This window comes from Channa argus, chromosome 7 (assembly GCF_033026475.1).
Source record: "Channa argus isolate prfri chromosome 7, Channa argus male v1.0, whole genome shotgun sequence".
NCBI lineage: Eukaryota > Metazoa > Chordata > Actinopteri > Anabantiformes > Channidae > Channa > Channa argus.
In genome coordinates, this window is record NC_090203.1 from 10137814 (window position 1) to 10159639 (window position 21826).

The 21826-nt window shown below is 39.7% G+C and overlaps 1 protein-coding gene across 6 annotated transcripts; it reads left to right on the forward strand.

Annotated features, from left to right (window-relative positions):
• The first annotated feature begins 36 nt into the window (after nt 1-36).
• On the forward strand, nt 37-21260 carry chd4b (chromodomain helicase DNA binding protein 4b). Of its 6 annotated transcripts, none has more exons than XM_067509900.1 (40): nt 37-333; nt 624-830; nt 1266-1390; nt 2747-3001; nt 3120-3235; nt 3353-3452; nt 3564-3774; nt 3939-4060; nt 4199-4322; nt 4449-4621; nt 5464-5709; nt 5943-6146; nt 6307-6518; nt 6742-6873; nt 6972-7071; nt 7257-7448; nt 7601-7801; nt 7907-8044; nt 8207-8328; nt 8429-8602; nt 8800-8941; nt 9310-9559; nt 9663-9787; nt 9874-9966; nt 10083-10224; nt 10802-10971; nt 11473-11662; nt 12526-12612; nt 13648-13739; nt 15848-15981; nt 16429-16573; nt 16648-16804; nt 17286-17371; nt 17454-17697; nt 17776-17832; nt 18145-18315; nt 18411-18519; nt 18760-18892; nt 18988-19183; nt 20011-21260. In XM_067509900.1, exons 2-40 carry the CDS (start codon nt 770-772, stop codon nt 20211-20213), a joined length of 5934 nt encoding a protein of 1977 aa, XP_067366001.1. In that variant the 5' UTR covers nt 37-333; nt 624-769; the 3' UTR covers nt 20214-21260. The 6 variants fall into 6 exon arrangements, with proteins under 6 accessions (XP_067366001.1, XP_067366000.1, XP_067366007.1 ...); XM_067509899.1 differs by having other exon boundaries at nt 37-312; XM_067509906.1 differs by having other exon boundaries at nt 37-312; nt 17304-17371.
• Nucleotides 21261-21826: the final 566 nt, after the last annotated feature.

The window sequence follows — 21826 nt, forward strand, 5'->3', positions numbered from 1 at the left end:
TGTGGGAGGGGGGTGGATTATTATGGGATGTCTGCCCCTTTTGTGTGTTTGTGAGGACGTTAGCTAAGCTGTGCCTGTAAGGTTGGGAGACAGAAAAGGGGGACGGAGCAACGTGTTTTGGGTCATTGACGGCTTATTTTAAAATTTCGCTGATCACTGGTTCAGCCGTGCTTAATGAATGATCGCTAAATGACAACTGCAGCGCAAACAGCCTGACTTCTGTTATTTCTCGCACCGAGGGGGAGGGAGAGAGAGGGAGAGGGAGAGAGAGAGAGACAGCACACCTCGACCCGGGACTACACACAACATACTGTAAGTTTCCAGTGTGTGAAGGTAGGGTTTAAACGCTTTAACTTTTCTTTGATGCGCTGTTTTAGCTCGACGGTGCGAATTTGTCGCTTATACTTTAAATAGTAATGGATGCTACATTAAACTTAATTGACTCCTGTGTAGAAAAATACCTGCAAATCAACAACAGAAAATGTCAGAGCATGGGTTAATTTAGTTATCCAACTTGTTTGAGTACGCAGGTGGTCGGTGAGATCTTATGTAAATAATGGGAAATTACTAAAGACTAGAAACAAACCAGTGCCATTTATTATTATTATTATTTATTTTTTCAGCACCCACCACCCCTCCCTTCCTGGACACCCCCGGAGCATTCTCCAACGGTCCCACGTCATTTTCCCTCCTCCCTCGCCGACCGAGGAGCAAGGTTTAGGAGGGATTAATTCGACCAGCAAGAAATAAAATTAACACGTTGAGAGAAATGTCGGGCAGCGAGGATGAGAGGGACGACTTCGGCGTGGATGAGCACTCACTTCTTCACGGTAAGCTCTTTTGTTTCTCTCGTGAAGAAGGTACATCTCTCCCGGTGACTTGAGCTCGCCTTCCGCGCAAAGCTAACGTTAGCTTGAGCTAGCCCGGAATAGTCAGCTCGGCCCGTCCGTCACTCGCCATGATAGATTAGTTAGCTAACTTGGCAAACAACTGTTTACACTTTTAGCTTCTAATATTAAGCCTTTTTACTCCACGAACCTTTTCTGTGTTTTCTTGGGTGCGGGCGTGAAATGTCAAAGTTTCAAAGACAAGTTTCAACCTGTGCAGTTAGTGGCATTCGCGGTGTGTGTACGGGCGTGCACGGACATCTGCCAAGTCGTGCCAGTGCGCGGTCCCCTCTTTTCTCCCTCTGGCTTGCAGCAGTGCTCCTGTCCGTGTGCACAAACAGTGTCTTCTCTTTACTAATGAAAGCATGTTCCCGACAGATGAGGACGAGCGGGAGGATGCTGCGTCTGACGTAGAGGAGGTACCCAAGTCCAAGAAGAAGAAGAAAGCTAAGAAAAGCAGCAGAGAGAGCAGGAGCAGTAAGAGGCAGAGACCCATCAGAGAGGTTAGTTTTTTATGTGTAAGTCTCCAAAAGAAATGATTAAAGGATAGGTCCACATTTTTTAGTTTGTCATAAACAATATTGATATGCCAGCAGTTGTGGGTGAAGTATTCAAAAACTTCTAAGTGAAAGTACAAAAAATAAAGATGTAGTCTAGTGAACGAAGACATACCTAACTGGAATTTCTACTTCCAATCCTATGCTTACCTTTAGGAAAGTGATTCCTGTCTCACTGATGATTTGTTTTATTTTAAAATTTAATAGAGTAGAAAAAGTAGATATTTGCTCTTAGATGTAGTTAAGTAAAACATTTAATTAGCTATATATAAATATGATTACATGAAGTACAGATAGACGAAAAATGTGCTAAAGCATAGTAACAAAGTTGATTGTGTTTTCTTACTTTCCACCATAGCATGCATGTATGTGCAGTTTTGTCACTACTCATTCCTCCTAATAGTAATTATTTCTGAGGCAATTTTGATGCAATTGAAAGGGACTAAATTCCCTATTTGGATTCTGTGTAAAAACGCATTATGAAGATCAACACAGAACTCAGAGTGAGAAAATCAAGGAACAGCATCCAAAATATTCAAGAGGTCACGTTTGAGCCTGCACAGTGACAAAGGGCATAATAACACAAAGCTGGATTTGAAGATGCCCAGAACATTTATCTCAGACTGCTGAATGCTCATATTCGCCTTAACGTAATTTTTGGATGGATCTTTGCAAAAAACAAGGACAGTTTATTTGTCTCACCTATCAGATTTCACTTTTTTCACATTCCTTTAATTGATAACAGCAGGTGTGAGAGCTTTCAAATATATAAATAAATAAATAACAAACAATTTCCTGTCTAAAAGTGCATACTGAAAAAAATTACATGACTTCAGCAAATAAGCCATTCTATCTATAAAATAAAGAAATTGTATAGAAATTAAGTATAACATCTGAGAGCCAAAGGTGAAACACTCAGACCACTTTTTCTGACCCGTTAAAAAAAACAAGGATATTCACTTGCAATAACTTAAAACAAAGATAAGCTGCAAATCTTCACATTTCAGTAGCCTGGGAATAAAAGTGTGTAAATGTTTTTTAGTTTTCATCAACACTTTAACTTAATATTTTTCTGTTAACCAACAGTTAACAGTTATTATTATTTTTAAGTTATTCCGTCTATATTTGACTTAATTGATGATACAGTAAACTGACAGTTAATATGCAGATGTCCCCAGCTCAGTACAATAGCACAGCCATAACAAAAATAATGTCACTTGTAATTTATATGATACCGTATGCAAAAAGTATGAAACCACCAGTGTCTTCATGTAATTAGCAGAGCGGCCGTTTGTCTTGCAGGAGTTGCCAGTCAGCTCCCCGGAGCACCTGATTGGCATAGAAGCAGCAGAGAGGGATGCAGATGAGGGAGGGATGCGGTCAGAGAGTGAAGGAAGTGATTATGCCCCTGGGAGGAAAAAGAAGAAACGCTCTAGCTCTGCCAAAGACAAGAAAAAAGGAGGTGCGGCAGCAGAAAAAGGAGGCTCATCCAGCTCTAAGTGCAAACGCAAAGAACCAGAACCAGAAGATGATGAGGATGATGATGATGACTGCCAGGTAAAGACTCAGACACATCTGCAGAGTGGATAGTTAATTTGTTGATGGATAACGTGTCAAACTAAGGCCCCCAGCTTGCTTTTGTTTTGTTTTTTTACCCTTTCTCCTCCCACCTTAGCCCAAAAGCTCTGCCCAGCTGTTGGGGGCTTGGGGCATGAAAGACATTGACCATGCGTTTACTCAGGAAGATTATAGTTCCCTCACCAACTACAAGGCCTTCAGTCAATTTGTCAGGTGAGAAAATATTTCTCATAGTAACAGTACCTTTGTTTGCCTCTGCATCATGTTAAGGAGCGGCGTGTATCATTATACAAATAATTACCATATTTCTTTAAAATTGTATGGCTTCAGGCCTTTAATTGCAGCTAAAAACCCCAAAATTGCTGTATCCAAGATGATGACTTTGATGATGGCTAAGTGGAGAGAGTTCAGCACCAACAACCCTCTAAAGGTATTTAAAGTTTGAACGAGATAAAATATCTGATTTGTCATGAAAGATTTGTCCTTCATTTATTGCCTTCTTTAGAGACAACAGAGTTTCTGATTCTGTGTCCCCCTGTAGGGTTGTGCCACTGCCAATGCAGCTCTGGCAGCTGCCAATGTGGCTGCAGCTGTGGAGAACATGGTAGTGGCAGGGACAGACGGAGGGGCAGAGACTGGTGCTGCCACTTCACTCGCAGCTGCTCCTACCACTGCCACTGTTCTGACACCTGCTGCAGCTCCAGCGGCCCCAGCACCTCCACTCCGCAAGGCCAAGACCAAAGAGGGCAAAGGTAATGCATGAAAAGTGGGAAACATGTATTAAGCTTAACATGATAATTTTTGCGTTAATTGCAAATTGGTTGTTTATATTTGAATTTTGAAAAATAATTAGATTTAAATTGAATTGTTTATTTGTATATATTTGAATACCTTATTTATGTTTTCACCTTTTCAGGTCCCAATGCTCGGAAGAAGTCTAAATCCTCATCTAAACCTCCACCGAAACCCAAACCCAAGAAAGTTGCTCCACTCAAGATCAAACTAGGGGGACTCAACAGCAAGAGGAAACGCTCCTCTGTAGGATCCTGCTTCTAACTAAATTTTTATGTTTTCAGTTGTTTTTATTTATTCACCAGAATCAACATATTAATATTGGATTTTAATGTAACCTGATTTTGTCTCCTTCTTATTGCTGTCACTCAATAACTTTGTCAGAGTGATGAAGATGAGCCAGATGTTGACAGTGACTTTGATGATGGCAGTTTCTCAGTGTCAGATGGCTCCAATCGCAGCAGCCGTCCTAAGAAGAAGCCTAAGAGCGCAAAGAAAAAGAAGAAAGGTTGGCATGGAAGTATTACATAATAAAAAGGTTTTCTTTGTTGAAAAAGATCAAAGTCAAGGCCAAGAGAAAGCCTGTTACTCCTCCATTTTTTAATGCAACTTTCTGTGAACTTCCTTCCCTCAGTGGAGACAGAGGACGGTGATGGCTATGAGACAGACCACCAGGACTACTGTGAAGTGTGCCAACAGGGAGGAGAAATCATTTTGTGTGACACCTGCCCCAGAGCTTACCACATGGTCTGTCTCGACCCTGACATGGAGAAAGCACCTGAGGGCAAGTGGAGCTGCCCACACTGTGTGAGTACTGTAATCCTACCTCTCAGTGCTGTGCAGAGAAGACAGCCTAAATCATTAGTATGAAACAGTGAACCAAACATGAAACTTGTCTCTGCAGTGGTTCTCCCTTGATAGTAGGGGCCATGCCACCTAAAGTCTGGCATGGAGGTATTAAGGGTGTTCTTGGTGCCATGTTATGTTTATGTTTTATGTTACATTATTTTATGTTACGTCTTTGCTCGGTGGGGATGTGAGATCCACAGACCGGAAACTGGGTGCATGTAATATTTACAATGCAGGGGAGGGACTTTTGGTCTGGCAATATGCTTTGGTGAATTTCAAGCCAGTGCACAAGCGAAAAAAATGTTTTGTCTATGAGGAAAACCTCTATCATACTTTTGCTACCGTGCCTGAAAAGTTGTCTAGGATAAACACTGCTCTCTAACATTTTCTTGTGGATGTATATTGTATAAGTTGCGCTGACAAGAGAGTTGAATGTTGGTGAATAGATTATGTTAGTTGTTATTTTCACCTCTGCTGCCCCTCACCAAACCCTTATGCTCATGTTCCCGTCTATGTTCCTACTCCTCCCCACACATCCCCACCCCCCCAATCCTCCATTTCCTTTTCGTGTTGCTCGCCTCTCACTGCCTCCCTCCCTCTGCAATGGCTCCACATGCAAACATGCACACGCATGCAATGCACACGCCCTTCACCCCTTGCACTCTTGAATCTCCACCACACCCCTCCCCTTTTTTCCTTTCACTTCGTTCCGCATACCTTCCTTGCCTGTCTGCCCCCCCTCACCCCTTCCCCTCCCTGACACACACATCACTTCCCTCTGTTTGTAATTCTGCCACCAGGAGAAGGAGGGGATTCAGTGGGAGGCCAGGGATGATCTCTCTGAGGGTGAAGGGGAGGACGAGGAAGACAGGAGGGATGAAGGGGTGGAGGAGGAAGATGACCACCACATTGAGTACTGTCGGGTGTGCAAGGATGGCGGGGAGCTTCTTTGCTGTGACACTTGCCCCTCCTCCTACCACATCCACTGTCTCAACCCTCCTCTCCCAGAAATCCCCAATGGAGAATGGATCTGCCCCCGCTGCAAGGTGAGCACTGAGCACTGGTGCATATAAAACGTATATACTGCATATAAAGAGCTTTCTGGTTACGTATAGCTGTAGCATTTTTGGTAAACAGTGGCAATCATGTAGTTTTTATTTTGGTTACCTTTCATGTAAAAATTATCAAGAAAATTCCTTTTAAAATTGCCAAGTTGCTTCTTGTCATTATTAAGTATCCTAGCCTAATTTATTTTCTCACCTCCTCCACTTCTTAACAGTGTCCACCAATGAAAGGAAAAGTCCAAAAAGTTTTGACATGGCGTTGGGGGGATCCACCAGCTCCCATGCCTGTCCCCCGGCCTGCTGACTTGCCTGCTAATGCTCCTGATCCCCCACCACTGGTTGGACGCAGAGAGAGGGAGTTTTTTGTCAAATGGTGCAATATGTCTTACTGGCACTGCTCCTGGGTGCAGGAACTACAGGTACGACCTACTTTCCAAAACCATATCTACCTGTAGCTTAAAATGGAATTTGTTTGGCTGTCATTGTGCAAATTTGGGGCATTTTTCTTTTGCACCCTCACACTTTAACACAATCTGAAACCGGCTCCTGATGGCCCTTTGTCTACCCCCTGTTTTTCAGTTGGAGCTGAATTGCCAGGTAATGTTCCGTAACTATCAGAGAAAGACTGATATGGATGAGCCTCCACCAGTAGACTTTGGAGGCGAGGGTGATGATGACAAGAGCACAAAGAGGAAGAACAAAGATCCTCTCTTTGTTCGCATGGAAGAGGAGTTTTACCGCTTTGGAGTTAAGATAGAGTGGCTGATGATTCATCGCATTCTAAACCACAGGTCAGACACAGATAAACCCTAAAAAAAAACAAGATAAATTTCCTCTAAAGATTTGGAACCAATTGACTAGATTTTAGTTTAAAATCAATTTTTTAATAGATAATTTTTCTGTTGAGTTTTTCTGCATATTGCTATAGTTAGCTATGTGACAATACAGAAAGCAAACAATCCTATATATATTCACCCGATATTACTTTATCCTGTATTTTATTTTTCATGTTAGTGTTGATAAGAAGAACAATGTACATTACTTGATCAAATGGAGAGATCTTGCCTATGACCAGTCAACCTGGGAGAGTGAAGACATGGACATTCCTGAATATGACACCTACAAACAAACATACTGGAATCATAGGTATGTAGAAGCTGACAGACTGTCAGATGACACTTGTCTCATGGTATACAACTGCTGTTGAAAATATTATTTGTCTCATAACTTTCCTTTTTTTTAAGAGAGTTGATGGTGGGTGAGGAGGGAAGGCCTGGCAAGAAGCTGAAAAAGCCAGTTAAAGTCAAGAAGGCAGAGCGGCCTCCTGCTAATCCAATTGTAGATGTAAGTTTTTTTGAAAATCAGAACAAAACTTTGTTTACTGTGAAAGTGATTCTGCTTGCATTGAGCTGAATGAATGGATTATTGATGATCTTAACTGCTCACTGTTAAGATTTTTCCATTGGCAGAAAAAGTAGGCTTAGTCACAACCCGTGGACTTGAAATTCTCCCTGGTTTCTTCCTTCCAGCCCACCATCAAGTTTGATCGGCAGCCTGAATACCTGGACAGCACAGGGGGCACTCTGCATCCTTATCAGCTGGAGGGGTTGAACTGGCTAAGGTTTTCTTGGGCTCAGGCCACAGACACAATCCTGGCCGATGAGATGGGTTTAGGCAAAACTGTACAGACAGCTGTTTTCCTCTACTCATTGTACAAGGAGGTAGGGACCTGTATTTTTTTATGTTTTGTAAGGATTTTAAGCATTTTCTGAATTGAATGCTGGAGACATTGATAGGTTTTGTGACATTTGTAAGCCTACAGCTGAATTTTGTTTTATCTATCTAAGTCTACCATTGTCATCCACTGGTACAGGGTCACTCCAAAGGTCCCTTCCTGGTCAGTGCTCCCCTGTCCACAATCATTAACTGGGAGAGAGAGTTTGAGATGTGGGCTCCTGACATGTATGTGGTCACCTATGTAGGGGACAAAGACAGCAGGGCTGTCATCAGAGAGAATGAGTTTTCCTTTGAGGGTAATGCCATCCGAGGAGGAAAAAAGGCATCCAAGATGAAGGTAAGAAAAAAAGTAGAAAAATGGGCACAGGGTGATCAAAGCAGATGAGCTATATTAGAGATTTTTCTCATGAAATAGTGTTAAGAGTGTAAACTCTCTTTATAGAAAGACTCACCGGTCAAGTTCCATGTTCTGCTGACATCCTATGAGTTGATTACCATTGACCAGGCTGTGCTGGGCTCCATTGAATGGGCGTGTCTGGTTGTGGACGAAGCTCATAGACTGAAGAACAACCAGTCCAAGGTAACAGCAAGCACAGCTTATATAAGCATTTGTTTTTTCAGTATAATTTAAATTAAATGCATGATTATGTTTATACCAGTAGTCTGTGTATCTTAAGTGCTTATTATCAATGTCAAAAACTAAGTGTGTTTTTCCTAACCTTGTCTCCCTCCTTGTTATTAGTTCTTCCGAGTGTTAAATAACTACCCACTGCAACACAAGCTGTTGTTGACCGGCACTCCTCTCCAGAACAATTTGGAGGAGCTCTTTCACTTGCTGAACTTTCTGACCCCAGAGAGATTCAAGTCAGTAACCACATACAGTATACAGCCATAGTATATGTAGTTGTAGCGCAGATACAACTTAGACGATATGCTGTATGTAATCATCTTTTTCTGTCTGCAGCAACCTGGAAGGCTTTCTGGAGGAGTTTGCAGACATTGCCAAAGAGGACCAGATTAAGAAGCTCCATGACATGCTGGGACCACACATGCTCAGGAGACTGAAGGCTGATGTTTTTAAACACATGCCTTCAAAGACAGAGCTCATTGTCAGAGTGGAGCTGAGTCCCATGCAGAAGTATGTAATACAAGGAGAGCTGTAGGACTTATCTTCAAAACCATAAAACCTTTTGAAATTTTAAACTTTCTTTGTTTTGCATCATGTGTATAAATGCCAATGTATTCACATTGAAGGTATATTATTCTATGTATGATCTAAGTAAATCTTTATATGTATTGTTGCAATGCAATTTTTATTTCCTCTCTGTAACTCAGGAAATACTACAAGTTTATCCTAACTCGTAACTTTGAGGCCCTGAACACTCGTGGAGGAGGAAACCAAGTATCTCTTCTCAACGTGGTGATGGACCTCAAAAAGTGCTGCAATCACCCCTATCTCTTTCCTGCAGCTGCTACAGTACGATCCAGCTTGTTTTTTTCACAGATATATACTGATCGGTCATAACATTATGACCACCTGTGCAATTTAATGCAATCCAATACTGTAGCTCTGCCATGAATTCTACTTGAAAGGTGACACAATCCACTATGTGTTTGTTATTGAGGTCAAAATAGGTAGTGGAGTCATGCTGGAGTGCATTATAAGAAGAGGTGATTGTAATGTTCATCCTATTTAAATTGCAGGTGTCATAATGTTATTCCTGATCAGTGTACGTAACAGTTAAAATCTATGCATGCGTGGGCTGTTGTAGCACTGTTATCACGTCATCGTATTGAGTCAAATGTACTGATGTCATATGATCAGAATTCTCTCTCTGATTGCAGGAGGCACCAAAACTTCCAAATGGCATGTATGAGGGTAATTCTCTGACAAAGGCTTCTGGAAAACTGATGCTGCTTCAGAAGATGATGAAGAAACTCAAAGAGGGAGGACACAGAATTCTGATCTTCTCTCAGATGACCAAAATGCTGGACCTGCTGGAAGACTTCCTGGAAAATGAGGGATACAAATATGAGAGAATTGATGGGGGAATAACTGGTAATTTGAGACAAGAAGCCATCGACCGTTTTAATGGTGAGACAAGTAAACACACACAAGTGTTAGTTTAATCTTTCAGGACAGCTGATATGATACGCTGTCTGTGTTTTAACTTGAATTCTGTTGTTGATACAAATAGCTCCTGGTGCTCCCCAGTTTGCTTTCCTACTCTCCACCAGAGCTGGCGGTTTGGGCATTAATCTTGCCTCTGCCGACACTGTCATCATCTATGACTCTGATTGGAACCCCCATAATGACATCCAGGTATGAACCTGTCATCTTGCCTGTGTCATTGTGTCTGTTTATTTGGATGATAGGTGATCATTGTCTTTGTTTAATGTGTGTTGTAGGCATTTAGCAGAGCTCACCGTATTGGGCAGAACAGGAAGGTGATGATCTATCGATTTGTCACCAAAGCCTCTGTGGAGGAGAGGATCACACAGGTCTGTGAAATTAAAACAGCAAGAAGTTATACAGTCGTCTTAAAATTGTATCAACTGTGTTGATTCTGTGTTATTGTGCTCAGTTTGTTTGACTTCCACCTACTCTCCTCCACCAGGTGGCAAAGAAGAAGATGATGCTCACCCACCTGGTGGTGCGACCAGGCCTCGGCTCCAAGACAGGCTCCATGTCCAAACAGGAGCTTGATGATATCCTCAAGTTTGGAACCGAAGAGTTGTTTAAAGACGAAGTTGGAGATGGTGAGCCGACATTAACTCACTGCCTATCTCAGTTTCACTATGATTTTTGTCAAGGGAAAATTTCAGATTAAAAAGAGTCACATACCTAAAAAAAAAAATTAAAAAAAAATAAAATAAATAAAACTGTACCAGTTTGATAATGTACATAACAGATTGTTACTTTATGAAATCAAGGCAAGTTGTTATCAGTATTAGATATTAAACATCATCTATTTTTAAACTTTCACTAATTTTTGCATAGCTAATACTATAATATGTTTCTGTTGCAGTTGGCATGTTGTAAGTTATATTTATACAATATTTTTATTTAGTAGTTTTTGTTGATTTTTGTAACCAAACAGGAGAGATTTGACCAGTTTTAAAGTACTGCATTGCACACTGTTGTTTCAAAGATGAGCAGAATACAATCTCATGCTTGGATACGAGACTGGGAATTTAGACTAAAATTTGTTAGAGACTGAGACTGACTGGAAAGATCATCCCATCACTGAGAAATCAGTATTATCTGACAGATGTTACACGGAGTAAATTTTAGTTTCTCGTTCCTTCTGTTTTATTTGAGTTGTTCTGCTTTCAGGGGACAACAAGGAGGATGACAGCAGTGTGATCCACTACGATGACCATGCAATTGACCGCTTGCTTGACAGGAACCAGGATGCCACAGAGGACACAGAGCTTCAGAGCATGAACGAATACCTCAGCTCGTTTAAAGTGGCCCAGTACGTGGTCAAGGATGAAGATGATGAGGTATATCCAGCTCTGCATAGCCTGTTTCACATATGAACTTTGGACAGTTTCTGGAGAAATCAGCTTCGAGTGCAATTCACACATGTAACACACAGCGGGAGATCAGAAGCATTTCACAAGAGAAACTCTACTTTGTCATGTTGTGCTTCCTGTGCATGGAGGCACAACAAGATAAAGACAGCGGGAAACAGTGTTTTGTTTACATCGGATTGGAGCCGTCTCACTTGAAAATTTGCATTCTCACATACAGCACCTCTTGATAAAATCTGCAGAACTTCAAGATTCCAGTGCAGTTTTGAAAGTTTTGAATAGAAATATAATTTTTTTAATTATAATAATTCATATATAATAATTTAATAGTAGGTGTTGTAATAGCAGTTGATGAATAGTGTGATATGGCTTTGTTTTTTGGAGTGCCAGTAATAGGTTTTATATTTTTAAAAAGCTTAATCCATAAGCAGCATTCATCATATTTATCATATACTTTTGTCTCTTTTTGAGGAGGAGGAGGTGGAAAGGGAGGTGATCAAGCAGGAAGAAAGTGTTGATCCTGACTATTGGGAAAAGTTGCTTCGACACCACTACGAGCAGCAGCAGGAGGATCTCGCCCGCAATCTGGGCAAAGGCAAAAGAACTCGAAAGCCTGTCAACTACAATGACGGCTCTCAGGAGGACCGAGGTATAAGACAGGGTACAGAACAATATATAATGCAACCTCTTCTTGTGTGTGCTGTGCTGCGCTGTTGGTGTTGGTGTCAGATGGTAGGAGATGCGGTTTGATTTTGTTTTATAGCTTATGATTAGGCAAAGAAACGTAGTAAGTTATTTTTCAAATGTTTTTTTCCCCAGGGCTCAAATACATTTCTTTGAGATTGTTTTATGTCCAGAAATATTATTATATCTGGACATATATATTATTCTGATTTCGATTTGTTAAATACAAGAAACAATCGGTAAAAGATGCCGATGAAAAAAGAAAACAGCACTAGACAAGCCCAGTGCTACTTATAGACAGAAACAGACCCTACATAGTTACATTATGTAAAACCCACGCACAAATACAAATTGTAGGTCAACTTACAAGGAGAAGAGAGAATATGCATACCAACTGCCATCCCGAGTTGATGGTACAGAGAAAAATCCAATCAGCTGTTTGATTGGCTTGACAACGAGCAGGTACAGTAATTGCTGTTCCTGCTTCTGTTTGTGTTTGAGATCAAGCCAATCGTCTGTATTTACATTAATTTTGATATCTTGCCTAAATGTCTTAAATGTCCTAAATGTTTTACATTAATTTGGCTCGAGGTGCTTTGCAAAAACACTTAATCTAAGCATTGTTATGTTAGCTAAAAACCCTGACTTTGTTTTCATGCCCTTGCATGAAAACAAACAAAGCTCCTCTTTATGGCTAAAAGCCTGGTTGATGGTTTCTTAACCTTGCTGCTCTGTATGGAGTTTGCTCATACTTTATCTTGTTTAGATTTGATTATGTTCAAGCAGTGAAGAGTTTTTTTTTCTCCCTTCTCAATATTTCTCTGTCTTTTTTCCATGTAGACTGGCAGGAGGACCAGTCGGATAATCAGTCTGACTATTCTGTGGCCTCAGAGGAGGGCGACGAGGACTTTGATGAACGTACTGAAGGTATGGCGGCTGATTAAAGAAGATGCATGTTTGTGTGTGCTTTGTTTGGTAAATTGGGAGAAGGAACGTTACTGCTTCTAACTATTTACTTTCCGAGGAAGAAAAGGACATTAGTTTAAGTTTAGAAATGAACCACAAAAAGTTAAAACATGGAGGCAGACCTTCCTGTTCAGGCTAAGTACATGTTATAAAGAATCTGTACTCTCCAATCCCCAGTTGTCATTCATTAACATTCTTAAAACCACCCCTGCAGATGTTTATTCAGATTCAGCAGACAGCAGTGTTATCCTCATTGAGAACCTCAACAACAACTCAGGAAAATGCATTTGTTGCTGTATTGTCTGCATTGAATGTAGAGAGGGAAGAAAAGAAGGAAAGAAAAGAGAAGGCAAAAAGCAAAGAAACAGGGAAAGACATTCCAAATCAATGGTTTCTCAGTCAGATAAGCTGTCTACTGACACTTTAAAGAGATTGTCTGTCTGTATTTAGGCTCTGTTAATTCTGTTGTGTTGAAATGTACTTAATGTGTTTAAAACGGCTTTCAGTATTGTTTGACAGTTTCTAGCAGTTGCTAAAATTGTTTGATGGTTCATTTAAAAATCCAATAAGAAAATGTGTATATATGTATATACGTTTTATTTATATATATATATATATATATATATATATATATATATATATATATATATGTGTGTGTGTGTGTGTGTGTGCGTTTTATACACTGTATATATAGTGCTCTGTTAATTCACTTTAATTGAATAAAGCAAGCCACCAGAGTGCTTTCAATTGTAATTGGAAGCATTGTGTTTCAAGAATAAGCAACAAACAATGTACAAAAGAGCTTGTGAGGAAGGAAGCTTCAGCAGGATTAGAATGTGATGTGATGAGGAGTAAGTGGAACAATACAAACATATACAGAAAAATTGGAGCACACAAATAAGAGCAGATAATAATAATACATCAAAATTCAACTTTATTTCAATTTAACATTACTGCATCGATCCTCAGATACTAATATTGTTAATCTCTTACTAGCTAATGCCCGCCGACCAAATCGTAAGGGGCTGAGGAATGACCGGGATAAACCTCTGCCTCCACTGCTAGCCAGGGTTGGTGGTAATATTGAGGTGAGTTTTCTGCTGTACCACAGTCATTCACTTTCCACTTTCCTATAAAACGTTTGGATTTTTTTCCTTTAAATAATGAACTAAAAGAAAAAAAACATTTGACCTATTATTGACCATAATGCTATATTGTTTTGTCACATACACTATAGGGTTTCTGGCAGGAAGAAACTGGAAAATGTTAAATGCTAAAAACCAAAAATAGAACAACAACAATTTGACTGTTTAATTAAAAGTAACAATTAATGAAAAAAGAACGGTACTGACTGAGCAGAACTTGCTGGTATAATAGGCCACAAAACACATGTAAACTTAAACTGCTGCCTCTTTAAAGAAAGGCAAGGCTGTCAGGTTAACTGACAGGTTTAGTTTCCCATTATGTCCTCTGCTGCCAACTCGAACTCTTAAGGTGTCCAAGCTCTAAAAATAATTATGCTTAATGAAGATCTTGAATAAAAGCAAAAAAAGCCGGTAAAGATTATTCCATTGAAACAGTTACACTCTAATAAAGAGCAATAATAAATATTCAAAAGAAAAACTAAAACAGGTCTTTTAAAATGAGCAACCAGTTGGTTTCAATTTCTAGAAAAAAATCATCATTTTGATTGCTAGAAATGCACACAATAGTATTTGTCCAACCTTAACCTGTTCAGTGCATTTTTCTGCTTTCTATACTGACTGTATAGTACAGGTTGTTAATTCATAATAACACATCCTTTATTAATTGATTGTATTCGTATTTTATATTGACTATTGAGCCTACAAAGAAATGAATTACAAATTTGTGTTGTGGGGCCGGAGCCTATCCAAACTGTGTCAGAGACATGAACAGGCAACCATTCACATTTATATTCACATTTGTGGGCAATTTAGAGTGACTAATAACTTAACATACATGTCATGGGCTTTGAATGGAAACCCACGCAAATTATACACAGAAAGGAAACACCTGTCTGGGGATTCTAAACAATCCACTGCCATCGTGCCCAAATATAAAATATTGAGACTGTTTTCATAGATGTGGCACAACAGAGACCAGTACTGAGTTTGTAGTGACCTCCATTTCACCTCTCCCTAAAATAAATAATAGCCAATGTGACGGGGCTGATTTTATTCCTTTTTTTATTTTCAATTAATTTTGATCTATTATTATAGTTTATCTGTTGTATATAAATGCTAGTGTGTCCAGAATACAGGTGGCCATGGCCACCTATCCACCCCCTAGAGCTGCACCTTCTGCCTCATATATACATTACTGCAGTAATGTATGTCCCATGCTTGTAGTAATTTTATAGATATAATTATGTTTAAGAAGTAAAACTTAACTCTTAAAATAAAACAATCCAGAACATATGAGATGCTTAAATTAAAATTATAGTGGCAGAGATGGACAACTGTCATCCAGAACACATCTGCTTTATGTACATCAGCTGAACTGTTTGTTGTCAAAAGTGCATTAAGACTCTTAAGGATACAGTAAGAGCACAATATCTCAGCAGATTATTTAAATAATTAATAACAATTCTATGGTTGTGGTCTCTTTATATAATCTGTTGTATGACAGTAAGTATCATCTGTGCAAAACACTGAAACAGGTATAGTTACAGTACAGTGTATGGAATAAATAAGACCTATTTATTCCATACACTGTATGGAATAAATTATTAGCTTTGATGAACTTTAGTAATGGAGTTATTCAAATTTTTTGGGGAATAATTTAACTCGAATTTTACTATAAACTTTAAACTTCTAGAAACATACACATACTAAAAACCTCTAGGGTGCAGTCGTAGGAGACTTGCTATTGGTAACCACTTATTTCTTGTTGTTACTCCTTTACAATAAAAGTATTCCATTGTCAAAATAGGTGGCACTTATTTAGAAGTGGCAATAGGAAATGGATTATTGTGACAGAAACATTACCAAAGAGGTAGGGAGCGGAAACATAGTAAGGGTGGAAGGTGCTGATTTTGTCATCACTTTAGTTACATCACCTTATAGTTATGTTTTGCATGAGCATTCTATAAATGTTAACCAGTAATTACCAGCTAAGAGGAAACACTGACTCCCTACTGTTTCATTTATCTTTTGACCTCTGCATTAATTTTTAGGTGTTAGGCTTTAATGCACGGCAAAGGAAGGCTTTTCTGAATGCAGTGATGCGTTATGGGATGCCTCCACAAGATGCATTCACCAATCAGTGGCTTGTCAGGGACCTGCGAGGGAAATCTGAGAAAGAATTCAAGTGAGTCTCTGTGTGCCATTTTGCTACTAATGGTTCTGATGGATATTGAACCACAGAGCCTTTTGTCTTTTTAACATATTTTTTGTGTCAGAGAATATCACAGGCTTGGGCAGATTTACAATTACCTTATTTTGATATCATGATTTCAGTCAAAAGGTTTGTTTTAGGAGAAGTACAGCTTCTTGTGTTTATATACATTTAAGAACTGAACCTGTGTTATTTTTAATTAGAATCCTTTCTCAAAGTAGACTATAGAAAAATGTATTATTCTGGAGTAATGTTATAGAGACTAAAACTGCTAATAGAGATAAAAACTAGTCCTATGTTGTGTTAAAGCTACGTAGTTACCTGTCTACTTAACTGGTCGTATTTGCAGTGGAAGACTTTTAACATGCTGTACTTCTGTAAAATGAGTATATATCTTTACCTTCTCCCTCACATTTTCAGGGCTTATGTGTCTCTGTTCATGCGACATCTTTGTGAGCCAGGGGCTGATGGTGCTGAGACCTTTGCAGATGGCGTCCCGCGTGAGGGTTTGTCAAGGCAACATGTGCTTACTCGCATTGGTGTGATGTCCCTTATAAGGAAAAAGGTGAGCTCTATAGTAGTAGTTGATTTACTTACTTCAAATATTTAGTTGCAGCTGACTGACATATTGATTAATAGGTGCAGGAGTTCGAGCATGTGAATGGTCAGTGGTCAATGCCCTGGATGGCAGAGCTGGAGGAGAATAAGAGGGCTGCAGCTTTAGCTGCCGGTGAAGACCCCAAAACTCCTTCCACTGGGACGCCTGCAGACACCCAACCCAACACACCTGTCCCAGGTACACGCCTAAACATCCATTTTTATTTTTGTCTTTTGTCTTTTTGTTTTGCGTTATTTCTTACATCTAACCTTAAACTGAAGTCTTATGAGAATTATCCAAAACTTTCAAACTAAAGTTATCCATACAAAGGCAGAAGTAATAAGTTATTAAAGCAAATTTGGACAGTCATTAACATAACATACATATATTTCTGTTTCTTCTTAGTCCTAACCTTGGAACCCAATACTCAATGTCATTTTATACCCCAACTAAAACATTGTGAGAACAATTGTTTTGTGTCTTGCACTGAAAGATTCGGGCCAAAGTACACATTTCTTAACAGTCAGCTTAATCTCCGATGCCCTCTTGTGGACACAACTGTAATAACATAGACCTAACATAACCAGAGCAAAGCAGATTGAATACACCGGGGAATTAATTTTTAGTTGCAGCCACATCAGAGATTGTCTTTTCATAACTGACTGTTTACATATAACAGAGGATTTGTCTAAATCAGAGGAAAAGGAGGACATGAAGAAGGAGGGCACGGAGGGCAAAGGAGGCAGGAATGCAGATGATCCAGAGGTAAAACTTGCTTTTATATTCAGTTTGATGCATCATAGGCAATCACATGTTTTTAATATATTACTGACCACCTCTTTCATAGATTATTGAAATCCCAGATGAGACAGAAAAATCCTCCATGATGGAAAAGAAAGAAGGAGAGGCAGATCCTGGCGAAGGGAAGGAGGAGAAAGAAAAGGAGACAGAAGATGGAAATGAAAAAAAGGAGAATGAGTCTGAAGGTCTGAGCAAAGAGAAAGAAAAGACTTCAGAGAAGGATACTCTTCCCGAGGTTAAGGGTGAGAGTTTGGAGGGGAAGGTGGATTCAGACGAGGACAAATCAAAAGGTGAGATAGATAATAATACTGTTTTAAATAATGGCCATTATTTATTTTCTGTTTCTGAATGCATTTTTCTCATTTCAGCTGAGGAGGCCAAAGTTGAAAAGATGGGCACTAGTTCACCTACAGAGGGGAAGAAAGGTGCACACATTAAGTCTGTGTTTTTTGCCATGAATTTTAATTTCAATTATATCATCAACATTGATAGGACACTTATCTGAGCATCCTGGATGCATAAGGGTTTAATTTAGTTAACTTTCATATCTACCCAGGGCCTTGCATATCACCTCCCCCTTGTCATTTGCTGTTATCTCTTTACTTTCCAATATGCCTAAAAACATTTGCATACCTGCTTCTATGCTGACAGGGTATTTTGTGTTTGAAATTAGGTGGGATTTTCTTCCTTCTTTTAGAACTGACATGCTTCCATTTGTCTGTTTTTGTATTTCGCAGAGCAAAAGGAGGAGAAGGACGGCACGAAAACAGACGAGTCTGGCAAACTGCAAAATGGAGAGAACACCAAAGACGGAGGAACAGCTGCGTCTGTGGTTAACGTCAGTGAAGAAAAGAAGAAAGCCACCAAGCAAAGGTTCATGTTCAACATTGCTGATGGAGGATTCACAGGTGGACATACAAACACACAACCTTTTTTTTGTCTCTTTTCTCTTCTCTTTTTTCTCTTTCGTTTCTGTCATTTGACATTTTTGCCTCCTTTCCAGAACTTCACTCTCTGTGGCAGAATGAAGAGCGGGCAGCCACTGTCACCAAAAAGACCTTTGAGATTTGGCACCGTCGCCACGACTATTGGCTGCTGGCTGGCATTATACAGTATCCTTTCAAATGCCCAGCTTTTCAATGCACAAGTCTTATTAGATTATCATGAGTGACTGTTATTTCATAACTAAGCTGAAATCACCAGAAACTTTATCTTTCTTTCTGCATTGAAAACCATGCAGAGTCAGAGTGAGTAGTTTGTGTGGATTAGGAAATATTTAGGCATTAGGTTTGTTGGAAACCAGATTCTCATACAATTTTGATGTTATTACACTTGACCCCAGTGACTTTCAGACATGGCTACGCCCGGTGGCAGGATGTGCAGAACGATGTGAGGTTTGCCATCCTCAATGAACCGTTCAAAGGTGAGATGAGCAGAGGGAATTTCCTGGAGATCAAAAACAAGTTTCTGGCTCGCAGGTTTAAGGTGAACTAAGTGCTCATTGGCATCATGTTTCCTTGCATCTGTTTTTGTCTCAATCATGTCTCACTGGGCATCCATTGTCTGTCTGACCTGTTTAGTTATTGGAGCAGGCACTGGTGATTGAGGAACAGCTGCGCAGGGCAGCCTACCTGAACATGACAGAGGACCCAGCCCACCCCTCCATGGCCCTCAACACTCGCTTTAGTGAGGTGGAGTGTCTTGCCGAGTCCCACCAGCACCTCAGCAAAGAGTCCATGTCTGGGAACAAGCCTGCTAATGCAGTGCTGCATAAAGGTAAAACACATGGGCAAACAGGTTGAGCGAATGTTCTCTTGGACTTAAATATATATGGGGCTTGAGGAAGTGGAAATATGTTGTATTTGACTCTGGGCCAATAGTTTTCCTTTTTTTGTTTATATTTAGAGAATAAGAATAGCTTGTTTGTGTTTGTGGGAGTGTAGGTTGTTACCATGATGTTATCAGGATAATGCAAAAGAGACTTGTTGGGTATAAAGAAATATTTAAATTTCTAGTTTCTAGTTATAGTTACTATAAAATCAAGCCAACAGACACCAGGTGCAACACGGTCACATAAATAGCAGTTTGCACATTTGAATTAAAAAAGCAATAAGCATGTGTGCATCTACTTGATGACTTTTAGCATGACTCAGTTATTATTTGCGCTGCTTCTTGGGTTCTTAATACTTCAGGCCATATGAATTGTTTTATTCATAGTCTTTAAATTTCTATTCTCAATTTCTAATTTTGTCTTAGCAACACAAATGTATTCGGTTTAAAATTATGTAAAAACAAAATTGAGAAGTCATCACATTGACTGTACAAACAAATAATAATTTGTAACAAAATTTTAACTCCTTTTTTTTTCTGTAGACATTTCTAACTGCTTGGTGAATTAATACAAGAAGTAAAGAGACAGAAATCCTGTTCTCTATTACTTTTTGATACACTACTTGAGTACATTTTTACTGCAGCTTAACACAAAAACGATGCAGTTTTGAACTTAGACCCTCAATTTCACCAAACTCAAACTCAATAAAAACTAAAACAGTCTGTGACTTATGATCATGGTAGTGCTCAATTTTTTGTTTCTCTATTGCCAGTTCTCAAACAGCTCGAGGAACTGCTGAGTGACATGAAGGCTGACGTCACACGTCTCCCTGCAACCATTGCTAGGATACCCCCAGTCGCTGTGCGGCTTCAGATGTCTGAGAGAAACATCCTTAGCCGATTGGCAAGCCGGGGGCCCGAAGTTACTGCTCAGAACCAATCGCAGACCTCTCAGCAGATGCAGGTCCCGCGCTGATCAATCACCTCACGCAATTCATGCTCACTGACAGAGGCCAGTTGCCCTCACCCCCATGTAGCAGACGTCCTCCCCCTCAACCACCATGTACAGCACAGTCAGGTTAGTCCTCCTCATTCTGTACCCACAACCCATCTACAGATACAGATGAGGATCAGTCGCGCTTCAGGGCTTTGATTTAACAGACTGGAAATGTAGATGTAGGATGAGAGTGAATGAAAGAATAGAAACAAGTCTTTCTCCTCCACTGGAATAAACTCAGACTTAACTCCTCTAACCTAAGCACTGTCATTGTGACCGAACTGCAGGCAGCTCCACTGCACTGTCCTGTTCTGTCTTTACAGCAGGGTCAAATGTGTGTATTTAACTAAATCCATTATGAAGCAGAAGAGACTAGACAGGAGAAAAAGCAGCATGTTTGGATTATACTGGTGCTTTGTAGTAACTTTTGGGTTATTCAAGAATTCAAGGGGTTTAATGCGCTCATTTTACTTTTAGAACACTGTGTTTCAACCTTACTGTCCTTCTGTGTGTGTGTGTGTGTGTGTGTGTGTGAGAGAGAGAGTGTGGAGAGAGTGTAGCTCTGTTTCCTGTACATACGTATGCATAAAGCAGTGTGCTGATGTGCATCTCTACTGGAGAATGCACTGACTCTGAGAGACTGTTACTGTCAATTTTCTATCTGTCAGTCGCATCCTTAAGCCCTGTCCCAAACATACACCTGCACCTTCAGGTGGCTTGTCTTTGGATCAAGTCTTTGTGCTTACAACCCAACCAGCACCTCCACATTCCTAACTGCACCACAGATGTTCTCCCTCCCAATGTTCCTGTTTTCCCCCTAAAAAACGGACACTAGCTTCACAGCCTCTAGGTACATGGGGTGCTTTTGAAAATGATGGCAATCTTAATTTAATTTCTTACTGTTTGTTGTTATGTTGTTTTACATACATTATCGATTATCATTACTGTTATTATTATGGTTATCACCGTGTTGTTTTTATTGTTGCTTTTTGTTTTTATGGACTAAAATAAAAAAACAAAAATTTATCAAGCTTTCTGTCATTTTTTATATTTTTTATATTTTTCCCATGGAAGGTACTGTATCTGTTTTTACCTCTGCACTGTGGCTTTAGAAATTACCATTGTAGGTTTACAAAAAAATATTTTAATAATTTAAATAATTTCTTGTAGATTGTCTGGCAGAACAGCTCCAGTGCTTACACTAGTCTGGAGGGATGAACACTTTTTATTCCAAAAGTAATTATAGCAGAGAGCACTTAATGGCGCTGCTCCAACTCTCTCCTGCAGGTGTACATCTGGAATGGGATCTGTTGGTTTGTAGCAAAACATTCACATCAATGCACACCATAAACCACCTGAACCAACTCATGAATTTCCATCATATTCAGGTTTTATTCTTGTCACCTTTTTTTAATGTAAAAATATAAATGCTGATAACTGTTTTGGAAAGTCTAACTCACCATGTGACCATGACAAACTTTGCATACTAGCCTTGAGTGATGAGGGGGAATTTACATAAAAAGCAAATGTTGCAGGATAGCTGGAAAACCCTTTCTACGCGGAAGAGTTTGTGAGAGGACAGGAACAGCCAC

Excerpts from the sequence above, each read along its gene's own strand:
- chd4b (XM_067509900.1), top strand. The coding sequence starts at position 770 with ATGTCGGGCAGCGAGGATGAGAGGGACGACTTCGGCGTGGATGAGCAC. Across the intron at positions 18,316-18,410 it reads TGCTGATGGAGGATTCACAG|AACTTCACTCTCTGTGGCAG; the intron begins GTGGACATACAA and ends CCTCCTTTCCAG. Across the intron at positions 18,893-18,987 it reads TTCTGGCTCGCAGGTTTAAG|TTATTGGAGCAGGCACTGGT; the intron begins GTGAACTAAGTG and ends TGACCTGTTTAG.